Genomic DNA, 19,736 nt, shown 5'->3' on the forward strand with positions numbered 1-19,736 from the left:
ACATATAAATACTAAATACTGGCTTGTTCCATGTAATCAATGTCGGATAAAACGATAATAGGCCACATATAAAGAAGGTCATCGTCATGAAGGTACACGCAACAAATATTCAAAAGTTTCGCTTGAATTTTTTAATGGAATCAATTTGACATTTTGGGAGAAAAAAATAAGCTTAATTTATTTAAATGAACAGTGTCCAGATTTGATTAAGAGTAAAGTGCACATTTACGACCTCCCATATTTTAAATATTTGATGTTTTACAGACCAAACGGAACCACTTAGTACAAATTAGCATGTAGCATAAACATAATATTTCATAATTATGTACAAATTTACTGAGACGAGGAGGAGATTGATTTTGGGGAGGATTTTTTAGATGAAGTCAAGTTTTTATAATCCAGCTCTATTCATTAGCACATATCAATGTCATTATCACAGCGGGAGCTGGTAAATGAATAATTTATTAACAATCAACTCATTATCGCGGGATCAAATCAACAGATTTGCCATCGGCTCTGTTTGATAAACCGCTGTTTTTAATCAAATCGACCGAATTAATTCGTTTTTTTTTTTCTTCTTATGGCAAACTATAAATTATTTCAGGGGGAAAAAGAGAGTGAGATGTGAGGGAAGAGAAGATGGACAGAGATACAGAAGTAGGAGTGGAAGTGGCAGGCGGCTGCAGATGTGAAGCTGCCGGAGCTTCCTGGTGAGGGGGGGGGGCGACAGGAAGTCGGCCGCCCAGCGACCTCGCTTCAGGATGAAAGAGAGCGAGAGAGGACGTTATCGAGGTCACGTGACCGACTCAACCACAGAGCAGAGTCACATAATTAGTCCGCGTGGCAATTAACCTCCAATCTGAGTCACAGATGGGAAAAGAGAGCATTAAAGCTGTAATAGGCGACTCTCTCGTGCCTCATATAACGAAAAATACCACGTAGCAAGTTGTTTTTCCTCTGTTAATGCTAACAGTGGCTAGCCCAAGATACGCTTGCGTCTATGTTTATTCCCCCCCCCCCCCCGACTTATCAAATGGAACATGGTTGACGTCACTCCCAGTTTTATCCTGAGTTAAATAAATTCACCAACACTTTTTTTAACCAGTTTAATATTTACTTACTCAAATAACCCCAGGTGTAATTTCTTCTTAATCGGCTTAATTTTGGCTTTTCGGCTTAATGACGCGCATTACTTTTTTGAAAAACTGGTAGCATAGCCGATAGCCTAGCTGTCAGCCATTGCAGCGACGACTGAGTGACAAGATTAACAAACACTGCCGTTTACAGATTAGTTTATGACTAGCTAATAATCGATGCACAAAAATGTAATCTTTATTTACTCCCTTGTCTTCCAAGGTGAACGCGCTAATTTCATTTTAATCTCCTTAGTTTTGGCAGCAAAGCAACGTGACTTCAACTCACAGCATCGCCGTTAGCCTAGCTGTCAGCCATTGTGGCGAGCTTAGCTTCTTTTCTTAGTGATGATTCTTCACCGTCTTTACGACTGCGATCAAACAATGACATGATGAACAAACACTGCCGTTTACAGATTATGCGACTAGCTTAGTTAAGACTAGCTAATAAGTGACGCACAAACATTTAATCTTTATTTGCGCCCTGGTCTCCCAGGTGAACGCGCTAAATTCATATTAATCTGCTTAGTTTTGGCAGCAAAGCAATGTTACGCACATTCATGTCACAGCTGTTAGCATAGCTGTTAGCCTAGCTGTCAGCCATTGTGGTGAGCTTAGCTTTTTTTCTTAGCGACGTTTTATCACTGTCTTTATGACTGCGACCAAACAATAACACACTCTGACAAGTGTGTGAGTGACAAGATGAACAAACACTGCCGTTTACAGGTTATGTGACTAGCTTAGTTTATGACTAGCTAATAAGTAACGCACAAACGTTTAATCTTTATTTACTCCCTGGTCTCCCAGGTAAACGCGCTAACTTCATCTTAAACCGCTTCGTATTGGCTGCAAAGCAACGTGGCGCGCATTCATCTCACAGCTGTTAGCATAGCCGTTAGCCTAGCTGTTAGCCATTGTTGATTGTTGTGGCGTGCTTAGCTTTGTTTTCTTGTCTTTACGACTGCGACCAAACAATAACACACTCTGACAAGTGTGTGAGTGACAAGATGAACAAACACTGCCGTTTACAGGTTATGCGACTAGCTTAGTTTATGACTAGCTAAGAAGTGACGCACAAACGTTTAATCTTTATTTACTCCCTGGTCTCCCAGGTGAACACGCTAAATTCATCTTAAACTGCTTCGTATTGGCTGCAAAGAAACGTGGCACGCATTCATCTCACAGCTGTTAGCATAGCCGTTAGCCTAGCTGTCAGCCATTGTTGATTGTTGTGGCGAGCTTAGCTTTTTGCAACAAAACAATAACACACTCTGACAAGTGTGTGAGTGACAAATTAACAAACACTGCCGTTTACAGGTTATGTGACTAGCTTAGTTCATGACTAGCTAATAAGTGACGCACAAAACAAACGAGAGTGAACTCCAAAAACTGTGCTTTCGAAACAAAACTGTACAAAGTTTTATGAGACATCAGCTCCAACCGAGATGAAACGAACAATAAAAAGATAACGGCATCAGTGGGAAGAAGAATAAATCAATACCATTATTCTCTGCTGCGCATAATAAACCTTTAGGAAATCTTCCTTTCTTCGCCATCACACATCAGCGCACCATACAGTCTATTATGCAATCAGGAGCAACAAATGTTCAAAATGATATCATCCAAACAAAAAAAAAATCAGCAGCCAGCGCATGCTGTGAAATCAGATTACACCTCATCGGTGCCAATTCTACCTCAGCTGCTTCAACAATGACAAAGACGGGCTGGACGCGTCGTGCGTAACAGATCAACACCTGCCTTTCCATCAGTCGCCCGCTGTCGCCATCAGATTCAATATAAAATTAAGCTACGAGTGTTCACTTAGCGATAGCGATAGCAGAGAAGAGTCAGCGGAACGAGGTGAGAAATAAGGTGGAACCTTCGGATCTGTCACCGGGGGGAGGACGCTTATCTTTGCGCACACTTTAACTTGACATTAAGTTCACTCTGTAATTGGATTTTGAGAGACTAACAGCAGGAGGGGGGGGGGGGGGGGGGGGGACGGGGGAATAGAAGTTCTAAAGTAAAACTGCTCACTCACCTGCACCAAAGTCCATAGAGAAAACCAGCGTTTTTAGGGCTCATGGGAAGAAAGGACCTGCTGGTCTACTGCTGCCTCCTGTGGTCGGTTTGTGCCACTGCGGTAAATCTGAAAGAAGGATTTTCAAAAAACAGAATTAACCAAATAGCACATTTCGAATTTACTGTTGGATGAATCAACAAACGCCTGTGCGCATGTTAGAAATCATATGTTTTTACATTAAATATACACGCATTTCATATATCGTCTGTTTCTGAATGTTCCGTGATCAGATCCAGACCAAATCATGCTAGCTACTGCCGGCTACTAGCTTTGTTTACACGGCCATGTTGGCAGGAAAACGTTCAACAAAACTGTACAGAGACTGTGCCCCGTGTCAATTTACAAATTTACTCATCTACTATGTCAAACGTTAACGCATCAACGGCGTTTAGCGGCGTCAACATTACTGCGCGTTTCCGTGACGACTGACTAGAGAAAAGACGCGAGTGACGTCATGTTTACGCGACTCCGGATTGTTAAAATGAGTCTCTAAGGTAACGCTAAACTTTATAAACAGAGGCACACATATACGCAGTTACACAGGTACGCTGGTTATTTGTAGCGCTGCTCTTTTCGGCTGTAAGCTAATGCAGCTAACTCCGGTCTCGCGGCACGTAAACGTGACGTCGCGCGCGCCTTTTTCCTGGTCACTCGTCATGAAAACGTTCCTGTGGGTTAGCGCGCGTTAACCTATTGCACGGCACTAATTTTAAGTAAACATTGCTAACGTTAGAGAACCTTTTTGTTTGTTTTGGGTACAATTTCCTTCAATGTTGGCAGCCGTTGTCTAGTTTTAAGGCACGTTAAAGGGACACTGTGTAGTATTTATGGGTTTATATAACCCAAAATCCACTATTTTATACATATTATGTGCTCCTGCATTGTCTAGTCGCTGTATAATAGTTTTTGTTTCATTTTCGTAGTGTTTCAAAAAGTCGTGTAAAATAACAAGGTCGCGGGCCGCGGTTGCATAGCCACTGTTAGCAGCGTCTCTTTACTTGTAGCAGGAAGTCCCGCCTCCACTCTCTCCACTTCGTCCGCTACGGCCGCGGTAGCTCCGCCCTCTCCCTCGCCTCACGAAACCTCATCTGCTGACACGGAGAAAGACGACGAGGACGACATTTGACCGTCTGCGGATACCGTAGCGCTCAGGGAAGGGAGGGGGGTGAGCAGAGGAGCAGTTCTTTGTTGTAAATTTCAGCCTCTCCTCTAGATGGCACTATAAACTACTTACTTCACCTTTAAAGCAAAAACTACGTAGTATTTTTATTTTTAAACGTTCACGGTGGCAGAGCCAGCAAAAAAGAAGCAGGGGAAACGGTTAAACTGTAGGGGGAGCTGTGTTGATAGCTTGATAGCTAGACGTACAAGCTAGTTTTAAGAAAATGTGCTTAATTAGCAGATTTTTAATCAATTTAGGAATAATTGGCGTATTTCTTGTCGAGCTGTTTTGGCAAATTTGACCAGTGATGTGAAAGCCGGTGTTTTTTTTTAGGAGGGAAAGATTACGTTTCGGATTAGCATCGCTCTCGTCTTAGGGAGTTTGCGTGAGGGCTAGGACGAGGGCACGAGGGGGGAAAAACAGACGAGGGAGAAAAGGATGTGAAGAGGAGAGGAGGCCATCATTAGTCCGTTTATAACTCGGCTGCTCGGGCCACAGCTGGAGCTCAGAGACGAACAAATGGGCTGCATCGAACTCGGTGACACGGGCGGTGATTACGAGCGCGGAGGGCTGTGGTTTTGCAGCCTGGCACGGCAACGCGTTGGTGGATCGACTGAGGAAAAAAACAACAACACAAACCCCTCACCCCCCTGACAACATGTGGAGGGTGTTAGATGTGTGTGTGTGAGTGGAGGTGACGCTAAAACACAATGACAGATATAACACAGAGCGAGGCCACAGATGCTCAGACATGGTCAACAAGCATGACATTATATTATTACAGACACAGTAAGGTCACACAGAGCTCTGTTTTCTTATTTTTCCTTGTGTATTTTGAGTATATATATATATATTTCTACCCCCGAGCAGAATCTAACATTGTTATGTGCGGGTTAAATAGAGCAGAACGTTATATAATGAGCAGTAATGTCATTATATCACACACACACACACACACACTTTATTGACGCTGCTTAGATAATCAACAGGCACAGAGTTAATGTTAACACTGTGCCGCGCCAGTGTTTCCCAGTAGAGACGGGCGCTAGCGAGCGCTAATGCTATCTACCCGACATGGCAACCGAGACATGCACGTAGAAGAAAAATAAAACAACAACATCGTAAAAAGTGATAGCTAGCATCTGCTGCTACAGCAATGTCTTCTGAATTGTCACCAGCGGCAGTAATGTTAGCATTTTTTTTTCTGCCGACTCATTGTCCTCTAAAGTGGCTGTAGATTCAGGACCAGGCTGTTGAAAACACTACGTTTGATACGTTAGCATACAGCGCTAATACCCCTGTCATTTATGTCGAGTTATTTTCAGTTGTGCCAACTCCCCAGTAAGGAAAGAAGCTATTGGCTGTCCGAAAATTAATTAAAGGAATAATTTCCTATGTGTATGTAATTGTAATGGACGCTAGATATGTTTAGAACTACTAATTAGCTTTCTTTTGTCACTCCTTGCTTGTTTTTCCACCTTTATCTGGGGCTTTGAGACTGGCAAAAGTATCTTTATGTATTTATTTATATATTTGAGACAAAGAAATGGGAAGGGTCCCACATCAGAGTCTCCTAAAATACCAGGAAAAAGTCGCTAGATTTGTCGCTAGTTGCCTTTTTTTTCCCCCGCTAGAGTGATTCTGATTACGTGCTACATTTAGCGAATTCAAGCTAGGTCGACAACTAAGTTGGCTGGCGCTAAAACAAACAATGCTACTTTTACCGTTAATAGCCCTTCTGTCGTATTTTTGTATCTCAGTCTTACACATACGGTAACCGTAGGCACGTTGCTACGCTCTTAGCGCGCGAAAATACTGGTATCGCTAACAGAGGCTACGTTTCTGACTTTGCGAATGGAAGGGTGAGGGTCACACACACATTATACTGAAAACAAACACAAGAGTGTAAGTTTGAAAGGCTTGTATTTCACTCTAACACATATTTAATAGTATATTTTAAAACAATCTTTCATGATATTTCAACGTTTGTTCACGGAGGATTTTTAGCTTTGGAGAAACCTTGAAAGGAAAGCAAAGGGCTTTATGTTTTATTCATGCGGTGACTGCGGCGGTGTTGGGTGACCTGCTCTTTTCCAAGTGTTCTGTCTGAACGCAGACTCTGTAATGGTCGGAGCGGCAATGTGATTACGCAGGAACAGGCAGCTTAAACGCAAATTACGTCTTCGGCCGCGGCCCGCAGAGTACGCTCAGTCGCCGGCCGCCGCATGTGGTTTTTAAAACAACGGCGACGTGCTAGCATGTGTTTGGATTAAAGTTTCCCCAAATAAGCTTTCACAACATGGGCGTGTGATCTTAATTTCAACACTTTAAGACCCCGAGAAACATCAAACCAGATCGACCCCAATCTATGCTCGTTTATCAGTCCACCTCACTTTCTTCTCCCCCCCCACCACGTTCTCTTTCGGCTCCCTGAGGCGTAAGTGCACTTCATAGATTGAGATTTTCCCTTCTTCTGCATAGAGCGAGTAGCATGGGGCCTCTCTGATGGCTTGTTGTTGCAGTTTCCTGTAGACGCAGCTGATCACAACATGCAACGCAACCGTCGCTGTTAGGACTGTTATTGCTGTGGTATAACGGATTCCAACTCTCGCCCTCCCCCCCTGCGCGTTTTTGAATTTGTGCATAAACGACACCCGAATGCAAACACAAAAAAAGTAACTAAAAGGTCTTGCAACCTAAAAGGAACTAGCGATAAATCGGAAAAACAGCAAAAATGGCGCATAAAGGGCCTTACAGGAACAATATGCGCACAGCATTACTCTACTTATATATGCATGATGCATCACTTACAACTTCCCAGAAAATACAAGATAGCTCCTTTACTTTCGGTCAATTAAGGTCATTAAGGGGAAACCTGGACCTTTTAAGGTAGCGTTACCACTTAAGAAGTCCAATACAGATCACAATTGTTTTTGTTGTTTGTTGTTTTAGTAAGAGACAATCGCAGGAGCAGCGAAACTAAATTAGCTGCGTTTTCTCGGCGTCGACACCGCCACCTACTGCTTATTTCGGCAAAATCTGGTTCAAATTCGAAAAGCCTAAATGTAAAACGTTGAGTTGAACAAATCTTTTTAAAAAAAACAACCTCCCAGACTGGATGTTCATGAGTCTGAAAGCTGCTCTTGTACGAAAGGCCAGTGTCTGAAATGTTAATAATAAAGATGAAGGTGGCAGACTGTGAAGCTGCAGCCTGTGAAGTGTGCAAAACCTGGCTGAGAATCATGAGAGGCATTAGTTTGAGGGCAGGGAATGGAAAAAAAAAATCACTAATAGTTCTTCAAAAACACAAAGTATCTCAGCCCCTACTGATACGACGTACAGTGAAACACTATCATTGCTAATCTGCGCGGTTAGCAACGTCTTGGAGATGCAGATTATAATAATCCGACACGTTCCAATAACACAGTGACCTACATGTTTCCTCTCCCTCTCTTGATTAGAGGTAACTCGTAGCTCACTACAGCCACCTGTGATGTTTTCTTGAAAATCAAGGAGTTCCCGGACATGGGCAGAAATAAAACTTTGACGCAAATCGAGGATTTATCGTCTCTATCTCTTTCTCAATGGCAAAACAGGACCTTTTGAATTTGAGGAGACTGTTGTGCACTGGGGGATCAGTATGCGCCCGACTGAGTACAGCGTCAGGACCTATTGACCGTATTGAATTAGCCTCTGGGGCCGCAACCGCTATTTCGGGGCTTCCGTTTCAGACGGTGGATGTGCAGGCAAAAACATCCGCTCGCCGTTCGCAGCGTACTCTTTTCAGGACGATGATGAGCGATGCAAGAAGGTCAAACAATTAAGCTATGGCTGGATTTTTAGTCACCCACAGCTAGCAAACGTTTGGCTAATCTATTAACCTGCACGTAAATGCAGATAAATAAAACGGACGACAGTCCACGCACTTCGGACAACTCGTTCTAGTCTCTTTACCAGTGGGAAAGCGAAGCCTGCGCAAATGGAATCGGTCAAATTAGAACGTTGGGTATACCCCAAGTTCAGGATTCCAATTTCAGGATTACAAGAACTTGGGGTACGTCTACGGGTTTTTAAACGTAGACATGTTGCTACCACGTTTTTGTGCTTAAATTCCACATAAAGCCGAGTGGTACTGCTAACAGTGGTCAGCCCAAGATACATTAGCGTTTCCTACTTCTCAACTGGATCGTGGAGAACTTGGAGGATGACTTCACTCGCACTTGATGACTGATTCCGGGTTCTGGGTGTAAATGGAACAAGCAATTGTACTGACCGGAAAGTACTTTGGGCATTCCCATCCCAAAATCCCATCTCTGAAAGGTGGCCTTCAAATGTCCTATTTTCCTATTAAGTCAAAGATGCTAAATTGCTATTGTCTCCTAAAGAAATGACCAAAACAACTACACAAGCACCACGCTAAACCCACATGCCCTTTTCACCCCTAGCAAAAGTGCTACGATTTCAAGGTGCTACGGTGGAATCATCACGTCGTCAACATACCCATGAGAAAATCCTCCATCTGTCCTTCACGTCTCTCACTGTCTCCCTTCGTAGCAACCCCACAGCATCGTACAGCGCCGCCTGCTGGAGGGAAACATCACCCGGCTGCGGGGGGAGGCCCGGGACGCCGGCTCCAGGATTCCCTCGCCGCTGGCCGACAACAAGGACGGGCCGCTCGAAGCCGAGGAAAGGAGCGAGAGCACGGCCGAAGACTCCGCGGAGGAGAGGGAGTCCCTGGAGGAGAGCGAGAGGAGCCTGCGGTCGGACGAGGAGGACGACAGCAGCGAGGCCGGGGCGAGACAGACGGCGGAGAAGACCGAGGGCTCGCCGAGCTCCACCCTCCTCGCAGCTCTGGTCGTTCAGTGCAAGGTACTGTACCCTCGATTCATGCTTTTAATGCTCCGACGTGTTTTTACTGCAACATAAACCTCGACTGGATAAAGAGCGACAGCTCCCACAAGTGAAGCTAAAACATATTAATAGCCCCCTGGTGGCTTGTTGTGGTGTAGGCCAAAAATGATGAGCCAAACTAAAGAAAGGGTGAATTCCAATTCCTTGCTTAACCCTCAATGTCAAAAATGTGCGCTCCCTCTAGTCCAAGTGCTGTCCCGATTCTCAGAAAAATTAAGTTGAGGGCCAAGTTTACGGGCTGTATCGCCCTCAATATTGAGATTATCCGAGACCACCCTTGGGAGCAAGGGCTACCCAGAATGCATTGCCTGTTTTCACATAACAATGATGGCGGCGAAAGCAGCGAAACGAGTAAGCTACAAATTAAGTATTTTCTTTGTTAATATAGATTATGAAAACCATTATATTATCTTAGTTTAGGCCGCAGCTTTCGCGTTATTCTGCCCCCTACAGTCTGAAGACGTATCTGCATTTAAGGGGTGTCCCATTTCTAAGTGACAAAATAACCCTCAACACTTGGTTTTGTAGCCCGTTAAGATTAAGGGTTGAGCTTGAGGGTTAAGATAGGAATGTGAATTGGCCCAAAGTCTTCTCAAAATACTATCTCAGGTAGTTCTAATCTCACTGCTCTAAGTTTAAGTGGTCAAGGTTCTAGAAAAGTTTGGTTTTCATGGAGTTACTCCCATTGACCTTGATCCTGTGGATCCCTGACCAAAAACTACACCAATTTCAGAACCAATCTATTGTCCAACAGGGAATTAGTATGTGGGGAAATGGCCAATTTCTTGACGGCTCTAGTACGGTATTCCAGTCCAGTATCTGGTACAAATGGTACGAACTGGTTTGCGGTCTCCACGGCCCTCTGGTGGAGGATAAAGCGGTAGATAATGGATGGATGGATGGTTTGCAGTCTACCGAGCAATGAGAAATGACAAAAGCGGAGTTGTAGTTGAGAGTTGAAGGACCTACCAACCTTTGGTTGTCCACAGGTCCATTTGTGGACAACCAAAGGTTGGTAGGTCCTTCAACTCTCAACTAGCCTGACCGGTCAAACTAGAAGCGGACATCAGACGACTTCCAACCTCACTAATATTGTCCATTACCTACAAAATGTGGAATCTGTTTCTACGGTGTAGATGTTGGCAGCAGGACGTCTGTGAAGGCTCTCAGCCTCCATAGTCATCTTCGGTAGTTAGCTGTTGACAACTGGATTATCTTAAGGCAAGCAAATCCAATGTTTCCAGGAGAGTATGGCTTTTGCTTTTAGGGTCACTGAGCTCTGGTGACCAAAAGTCCAAACGTGGGCGACATGGATCATTTAACGCAGATCACGGGGTAAGCGAAGTGTCGAGTGTCTTTTCTGGCAGATTCAGCGTTTTCCCCAGATTACTCATTGGGCTTTTTTGCTCAGTTTTAGCATCAACTTTGCTAAATGCAAAGTGCTCCTCGGTTACTCATTCTCCTGCTATTTTTAAACTTTGGAGAGAAGGTGGTGGGGGGGGATTTTGCACTGCAGGGACTAAAGAGACAAAAGAGCAGGTTTGTGCGTCTGCTGATAAGCCAGCGTGGCTGTAAGGACAAAGGCAAGCTCAACATCAGTCTGTACTCGGTGTGGGGGGGAACATCCACGGGTAAAGTGGGTATTGATTTGTGACGGTGGATGACGACGGGAGCCGAACTACAGATACCAGATTTTAACTATCATTTTCATGTAAAAGTGCCATTTATGTTTGTAGCACTGATCCAACCCTTCTTTTATAGTCAATGTCAAGTGCTAACAAATGAATTTAAGCAGCGGTTGAGAAATTCTAAAGGTCAAGCAAAGACTTTTTCACAGCCTTTTTTAACTAGTGAAAGAAAATACTAGGACTTGAGAAGCTCAAACGCTGCTAAAAGTGCCCAAAAAAACGACGTTAGACTCGATAAAATGTCAAGAACGTTAAAGCTACTGCCGCGTTGTCCTTTATACCAAATAAATTAAATAACAATAAAAGGCTGTAATCAATTATACAGTTCTAGCACTAGCTTGAATCTACTCGGCTTTTTTTGGGATTCCATTTTTTTTGTACCTGACTGCCGGCATCTGATTGGTCAGACTGTAGATCAATTAAAAAGACAATGAAATCATGCGTTTTAGCAAAGGAAATCCAAAATGTCAATATTTAACAGGGGAGCCAGGCGTATTTAGCGACAGAAAGCCGCCGATTGTGGCGCGGTTTTTCAGTTCTCTGGTTCTAACGACTCAGTACACTGAAAACTGCTTTGCCAGTCTCTAATTTATGTGTTTGTGTCGCGTATAAAACGACTTCAGGGCAGTTTCGTGCAGCCGTGCTAAGACGAACCGCGCTTACGTTGAGTAGATACTATGGGAAAACGACGTGACTGATGCCAAAACCGAATGGAAAAGCACCACGTGTGTGTGTGGTCCGATGCACAGTTAACAGTGTGCGGTCGCTGCTTATCTCGCATACATGCAGAGCTGCCGTATGCTCTGAATCTGACTCACAGTCTTTACACGAACGCGTCTCGCTCTCTTCTGCGCTAAATGCGACGTGACATCGACGAGTAGAAAATCAAGAGTTTGTGCGTTTCTGCGCGACAGCTGAAAACGGCGTTTGTGACACGGAAGTGGCCCTGAAGGCAACACGGCGACTGTGAGGTGCTGAGGAGACGTGTCACAGGAAACTAGGACAAACATTATTTATTTTTTTTGTGTGAAAACCCTGGAGAAAAACTACATAAACCTACAGCATTCACATCCTTGTCTGAGCTAACGTTAGCGGTACTGTGTAAATAGAACAACTGGCTTAAAAAGTGCATTCCGTCGTTGTCGTGTCAATAACATATCCTAGTTTGGAACGCAACGCAACCAAAATTGACTGACATTTTATCAATTAAAGCAACATTAGTCCGATAGACAAACAGAACATGACCTAAAATTTACAACACAACAGGAAACTGCTAAGAAGCCACTAGCTTAGAGGCTATAAGCATAAAAACTTTTTAAACAGATAAAAACAGCAATAAAACTACTACTTTAAAAAATATAGGAGTATTTGTGAGTTTTATAGAAAGCTACTACTAAGTTCCATTCAAGAGAAGCTAATGCTAACATTTAGCTAGGCGACTGATTATGACTGCTGTGTTATTCTTCATATTTGACTCAAAAAAGGGAAATAAAATGTGGAATTATTGTTTTAAAAAATTCAGGCTATGAGCATTGGAATCCGATTTAATCTAAATAAGATAATTTACCCTTTGATAATCCTCATCTTCCTCACGTTCACACACAATTGGATTAAGATGGAGCAAGAGATAAGGTGACTCTTTTGATTATTATTATTTAAATGTATTACTGCTTATTTTTTTGCTATTTTATTCATTTTCTACACACATGCCCCAGTATTTGTGCTCGCGTACCACTGGTGGTACACGGCCTACAGTTTGAGAACCATGGAAATAGCTGATATTCCAGGTTCTTGTGATGCATTTGAGATCATTGACTACGAGTTCACTAAAATGACAAATGACAAATCCTCAATCCAGAGTCAGCAGAAGATCAGCAAAAAGTAATATATATGTAAAAAACAACAACCTGTGACACCAAATGACCTTGTTGAGGTTTATTTTTAACCCGGTTATTAAGTGTCAGGCTGCTCAAGCGACGCATAAATCAATACAGACCAAATTATGAAACAGGAAACACTGTGTGCAAAAGTTGATTAACCATCAAATTGTATTGGAAAAAGGGTTTTTTTTGTTTCACAAACACGTAGCAGATGAGAGGATTGATGCAAAGGTGGAAAAGAGACGAGTGGTTTTTTTTTCTCTGTGCAGAGGTGTGTTCATGTGTGAACATGAGTGACTGATCGTTTCCCCACAGTGACGGATTAAAGTGGAAAATCACTCTCTGACACCAAACCCCTGATCCTCCACCTCATTCTCTACTCTATCTGTGTGTGTGTGTGTCTTCCCCACAGTGCTGTGAAACCGAAGTCAAGGCGTCCATCGACACCAGCAGCCAACACAACCGCATCTCCACCGCCTGCTGCAAGAGGCTGGGGTAAGAAACGCCTCAGAGGCTCACGTCACGAAAGCAACGGGAAGATTTTAAAAATCCAACTCTAATAATCAAAAGAAAACAGTAAAAACCAAACCCCATAAAAAACTAAAGAGAATAAGCCACAAAAAACAAATGCAGATCCTTGAAGATCTGACATTCACTGTAAAAAATTATTCGGTCAATTCATCTTCATGATTTGTTATACGTCAATAAATGTCTGAATCCAACAAAATCTTTTGCAATAAATAACCATGAATTGTCAAGTTCTTTACACAGATTTCACTCGTATTTGTCAAAAGATTTGAACTTGAAAATATTGGTTTAGAGACGACCAAAAAAATTATGTTGGAAGTTTAATATTAGTTAATCCAGTTAACACGTTTAAGTTAAATTTGACACGAAGAGTTGCACTCATTACAGTTAAATAAATGAATTGATACAGTTCGTTTTAAGTCAATTTGAATTTGAAAATATTGGTTTACACTAAAAAAAAAAATGTCTTAAAATTTATAAAAAAATTGTTTTTGTTAACTTGTTGATATGATCTAGAATTTGTTAATCCGGCTTATCCATTTAAGTCAAATCAACATAAAGTGTCAGGTATATTGCGGTTAAATTATTTATTTAATAGAGCTAACTTTTTTGCACTTAAAAAAAATGAGTTTTGTGAACTAAACTAAATTTAGTATTACGTAAATATTAAGTGAGTCAAGATGGCTCAATAAAACATTCATAATGTTGTGTATTTACTTCACTAATTTAATTAAGATAATAACATTTGATTAGTTTTGTTATTGCACAGTACCAGGACATGTTTACAAAACCAACAAAATGACTTTAAATCTACCGCAATTAACCAATATTCACATAAAATGATACGATAAGTGTTTCTTGACTTTGACGTAAGGTTGAAATCAGTGAAATCAAATAAAATAAAGAAGTACTTAATATAATTGGTGTCTGAAGTGAGTGGGTCACATGACACGGACGCTATTGAAAAATAAATATGAATATTCCCGTAAAAATGTGTTAAAATTAAACCTGTACAATGTAAAGTAACAGATAAAACCTTTTTGTACTACGTTCTCTGAAGAGAAACCACAGTACATTTCTATATAAATACTGCATGTGATCAATTAACTGTAAAATGTCGCATTTAATGCGTTTGGTTTTTTTGTTCAGATTGGTTCCAGACGGCGACAGTTCGGCGTCAGTGAGCGGTCTGCAGCTTCAGCTGGGCGCGCAGACGCTGCAGTGTTCAGCCCACGTCAAAGGTAATAACGACATTATCCACGCCGCCCGAAATTGATTTAAATTAGGCGCTGAAATGAGACGCCGAGCGATCGCGACTGCATTAAAAAACGTAATTTCATTGCGGTGAATTATACCCGCGGTAGGGAAAAAAAAGTCATCGAATCGTGGAATCGTCATCTGCCGTTGCTAAACTCCACGATCGGGAACGACGTTTACTTCAAATGCATCAAATAAAACATGGAATTTGAGTCGCATTCGACTATTAAATGATTGCAAATTGGATTAAAGTAAATTAACTATAGAGAGCCGCAGTTTTTAGAGGTTTACAGAGGCTTTACGCTTACTATACACTGTAAAAAAGACAATGGTTAAAAAAACTTCACTTTACAGTTAAATGATTTATATAAAATTTTCCAAAAAGTTTTTACAAAATATTTCATTTTTTTCAGTGTAATAATGTTTAACAAAGGTAAAACGAGACAAAGTTTTCCGTAAAAATTAGCTCGTTAGCTAAAGAAATGTCCTAAAACGACTAAAAACGGTATACAGCAGGCCTGTAGGTGGCGCTGTGACGCTGCAAAAGAAATGCACAAGAAGAAGAGGACGGCGACCAGCGAATGAAAAGCGGATTTTTTACTAAACGGAGGCTGTTGATGATTTTAATATCTATATATACACCTTTATATCTCAGTATAGGCTGTGGATCTCTGTTCTTTTGTTGGAGAAGCTGTAACGAAAAAAGCTATTTCCTTCTCCCGGGGATCAAATAAAATCAGATTCTTTCTTCTTTTGTGTTTCCCCAGCTTCAGAGGACGAGGCCTTCGAGCTGTGCCTGGGTCTTCAGACTCTGTTGGAACTCAAAGTGAGTCTTTGCTGTTCTTATTCGTGACGCCATGATGCACGCTATGGTGTTTGCATATATATATATATATATATACGTACTCCGAAATAGACACACACGGCTTTAAATATGCAAGAAGAAAGAGGGGGAGTGGAGGGATGGTATACGGAAGGAAAATGAAGATTTCAGAAGAAGAAGATGGAGACAGGGCCTTTCAAAAAAGACAGAGATGTACAGTAAGTGGTGTTATCTAAAGGGAAAAAGGGAAAAGGTCGAGCGCCGCTATTTTCCCTCCTCCGCCTGCTGTGCAGGTAAAAGCCAGATAAGAATGAATTTGAAGACGTCCTGTGAAGTGGAATTTGGAACATGAGAGACGCAATTTGAATCCCACAGAGACACTTTTCTGGCAACCCGGAGGAAGAAAAAAAAGCTGAAAAGCCATCAGCGCTAATGCTAATTAGCGCGGGCGTATGAAAATGCTTTCGGTGAATTAGCCCCGGAGGTCGTTTTTTTCGCGAACGTCTAAAAACCCAAAACTGCACTTTAAATGATCACAAGCAATTTGGAGACGAGTTCTAACTAATGGCATAAATTAGCTTCTTTTATGGTGCGTTTTTAGAGATAAAGATATTACTTTGGTGTGAAAACGTTGAAAGACGACATCAAAAAATGTCTCCAAACCAAGACAAAAAAAACCACTGATTTCGGGATTATTTGTTAGCGTTGCTGCTCAATTGACACTTCAAAATCAACACGACTTTCAGGCAACGAGTACGGATGTGAATCGCGCAAACTTCGCAACGTGAATCGTAAATTGGGACGCAAAATTTTTGCGAACTTCTACCCAGTAATGTTTAACGCGATAAGCACGAAGAACGCACCAAATCCACACAAGCTAATTATGTTGCGTTAACCGTAAAAGAAGTTATATTATATTACAAGGTCAGTGCGTGGGATTTAGTGGCATCTAGTGGTGAAGTTGCATATTGCAGCGGAGTGAATACCGACTATTTTCGTAATCGATTAATCTGTCGATTATTTTAAAGGTGCCATATGTAAGAATGTGGCCAAAAACAGTTACTACATTCAAATTCAAAACACCGAGGTCTTTCAGGTTTCAATTTATGACGTAGCTGGCAACCCGTGGTTGCTCGGCAGCTGAGACTCTACTGACTTGACTCGTTCTACGCTAACAAAAACATATTTTCCTCCTCTCCGCAGTGCTGCTTGGACCTGAGCCGCCGGGTCCTGCAGCTGCAGGGCAGCGGCGAGGAGCTGCCGTTCCTCCACCCGTCCGTCGACAGCCAGTGCCAACACGACACCAACAAGAACCTGTGAGCCCCGACTCAACGGCGGCGGCGACCACGTCCACGTCCACGTCCCCCTCCCCCGCCCCGACGAAATCTCACCGCAGCTAGCGCCCTGCGGCGCGGTGCCGTGCCGTTTGTGTCCGGGACCATGTGACGACGGTGTCCCGCGCTGCCAGAGCACGGACTAGGATTCGCCTTCGCCGCCGCCGTTCGTCGTCAAGTTTACACCATTGTGTTTGTTGGATTCGCGACATTCACCGCGATTATCTCTTCCGTTTGAATTAGTCTAGTCCGCGGAGCAGATGATTGCCAACTAATCAGATTATTGAGTCTAATCTTTTTCTTTTTTTTTTTTTGGCAATGATGCTCTGTAAAAGGGAAGAAAAAAAACAAAAAAGTAAAATATTTTGTGATTCAGCCTAAAAATAACACACTTTATTATTATTATTTTAAAAAATAAAGTCACAGACTAACTGTAAATGAATCTATATCATTCAATTTAGATATTGCAAAGGGAGTAATTTTATACTTTGGGACATCTGCTAGTTTATTATAACTTAAAATAATAGGAAGCCAGTTAGCTTAGCTTTAGCATTTATACTGGGAAACAGCTAGCCTGGCTCTACGTGGTGGAGCACATCTTAAAACGCACTAGTTAATTTTTTGTTTTTTTTAATCTGTACAATATTCAGCAGGGGTTAGCGAGAGAAAATTTCAAAGATAGCATTTTAGCATAAGGTATTCTGTTTTGTTTCTTGTCTGCGGGCTCCCCCTATTGGTCGTTTCCCTAAGCAGTTGTGCATACACGCCCCTTTATTTTTCTTTAAAGCAGCGTAAAAAAACAACATTACAATATCGCAACTTGATTATAATTTCTTCTATTTAAGCTTTAGCTTAGCTACAAATACAACCGCGACAGAGCCAGGTTCTGTTGTTTCCCAGTCCGTCGCGGCAGCGGTGTCATCCATCAGCTAGCTTACTTCGCAAATTTGCAAAGGAGTCGGCATAAGTCGGCTTAAAAGACGTGTAAACAAAAGTGCGTGAATCATGCTACCTCCTCGGTTCTCATAGAGAATCTTTTTAAAAAAAAAATTACCTTTTGAAAAGCACGTTAACAAGCTATGGGATAGAAGAGAAAGTAAAGGCACAAATCTTTGGCACCAGTCACACCGACGTTGCTCTGTTCACGCAGCTTGAGAAGAATTAGTTTAACATGAAAAATGACAGCGATGAGACATTAAATAAGCTAATTGGGGATGAGATTATCCGAACTTCCTGATGCTGCATCGCAATTAGATTAGCCGGCAAAACAACAAGCGAGAAAGACCGGACGGAGAGAGACAGGAGAGGACGTTGTGCTAACTCCCAAACATTTGTCCCCTTGATTTGACGTGTTGGTCAAACTAAAATACGAACCTTTTTAGCTCTACCGTTAGCCCCCAGCGAGTAGTCGACGCTAGCGCGTTGTGGGAACTTGCGTTGGTGACGCGAGTGAAAACACAAACAATCCGCCGATCGTCAGAGTCTCGTCTCGCAAGAGTGGCGGTGACTTTATTGCCCCGCGGCTCTCTGTAAATCCCCCTCTTGTAAAAATAGACGCGAGGCCAGACGAACACCGATGACTCAGACTCGGCTACAGGAGAAGAAGAAAAAAAAAATCAAATCAAAACATTCCATCTGCATGACTCTGTAAAGTTCTGCTTTTGTACAAGTCTGCATGTTTGTGTGCACTCGTCTGATTGCGTCCGCGTTGGACGTCAGGAGGTGCTGGATGTGTGCGCACTTTTGTGTGCATGTACTTGTACCGTGATGTCTGTGCGAGTGTTTGGAGTCAAAAAAACGACCCAAACTTTACCCACCGGTCAACTGAGGTTTGGTCAGAACAGAGCTGCCAAAAGCCGAGCCCAGCTGCCTTCCCTCTCCGCCCGTTTCAGGAGATCTTAACCATTCGGCCGAGGCGTCCCTTCTTCAAGCTCGTCTTACTCGAGTTTTTTTTCCCCCACCTTTTGTGGCTTAAGTTATTCACTTTGACATGTCACGTTTGCCGATTTGCCTGTTACACGAGAACAAAAAACGTGGCTGTGTTTTCACAAGTTGCATTTCCATCAAGTGGTACGGTGCAGTTCGGCTTTCCAACCATGGAATGGTTTGGTAGAGTCGACCCAAGGGCCTTCGTTGTCAGTAGCATAACATCATATCAGTGTGGCCTACCAAGAAACACCAACGGTTCTTCTTCTATGGGGTTCAACTCGTCTGGGATTAGAAAACGGCCAATTCCGTCATATTCTTTCCCGTCACTTCAGTCTCACCCCGTCTCCTCTTGACCAATCGATAGACTGTAGTGTGTCCAATTCCGTTGCTTCCAGCTCCACCTTCTAGATGCGAAACAACTGGGCTCAGTACCGCAAAAAAAAGGGGTACCAAAACGTGGAACCGTACAGATTGGGTATCATGGCAGTCCTCTCAACTTTTGACAATCGAAATGCACAAAACTAGCCTAAAAGCTACATTTCACTGCTGTTACATACGTGGCCATTCTCAGTTGACCAATCAACGGAGTTCTGTGCATCAAGCTCCACCCCCTAGGTGCCAGAACACTGTGCCGAGTACCCCAACGGAAGGGTGCCAAGAAGTGGATCGGTATAGATTATGGCTATTCTGGTAACCCCTCACAACGCTTGTCAACCGAAATATGGTAATTGCCCAAGCTACATCGGCACCAAGCAGTACAAGCTAGCTCAGATTGCCCTAGTACGGTATGGCACACGATGGCAGAATGGTTAGCGATGTTGCCGTAAATCAAGAAGGCCCTGGGACTGAACCCTGGTCCTTTCTGTGATGTTCTCTCCATGTTTGTGTAGATTTTCTTTGGGTGCTTCAGTTTTCCAATCACCTTCATACTACCAACCCCCTGACCACGGCACCGACGGTCGATCTAGAGTTGGTTCCTGAAAGCTGCTCCTGGTTCTGCGAGGGTTC

At 42.7% G+C, this 19,736-nt stretch overlaps 1 protein-coding gene across 1 annotated transcript in view; it reads left to right on the top strand.

Moving 5' to 3' along the window:
• The window catches only part of nrip2 (nuclear receptor interacting protein 2), a gene marked incomplete at both ends in the record, with an annotated part of 19,548 nt that extends 2,763 nt beyond the window's left edge, over positions 1-16,785 (top strand). Inside the window, 5 exons of the mRNA XM_083907135.1 lie at positions 8,933-9,247; positions 13,270-13,352; positions 14,535-14,626; positions 15,416-15,468; positions 16,669-16,785. Coding sequence (XP_083763261.1) covers positions 8,933-9,247; positions 13,270-13,352; positions 14,535-14,626; positions 15,416-15,468; positions 16,669-16,785 — 660 coding nt within the window. The remainder of the gene's footprint in view (positions 1-8,932; positions 9,248-13,269; positions 13,353-14,534; positions 14,627-15,415; positions 15,469-16,668) is intronic.
• Positions 16,786-19,736: the final 2,951 nt, after the last annotated feature.

This window comes from Microchirus variegatus (genome assembly GCF_963457635.1).
Source record: "Microchirus variegatus genome assembly, chromosome: 20".
Taxonomy (NCBI): domain Eukaryota; kingdom Metazoa; phylum Chordata; class Actinopteri; order Pleuronectiformes; family Soleidae; genus Microchirus; species Microchirus variegatus.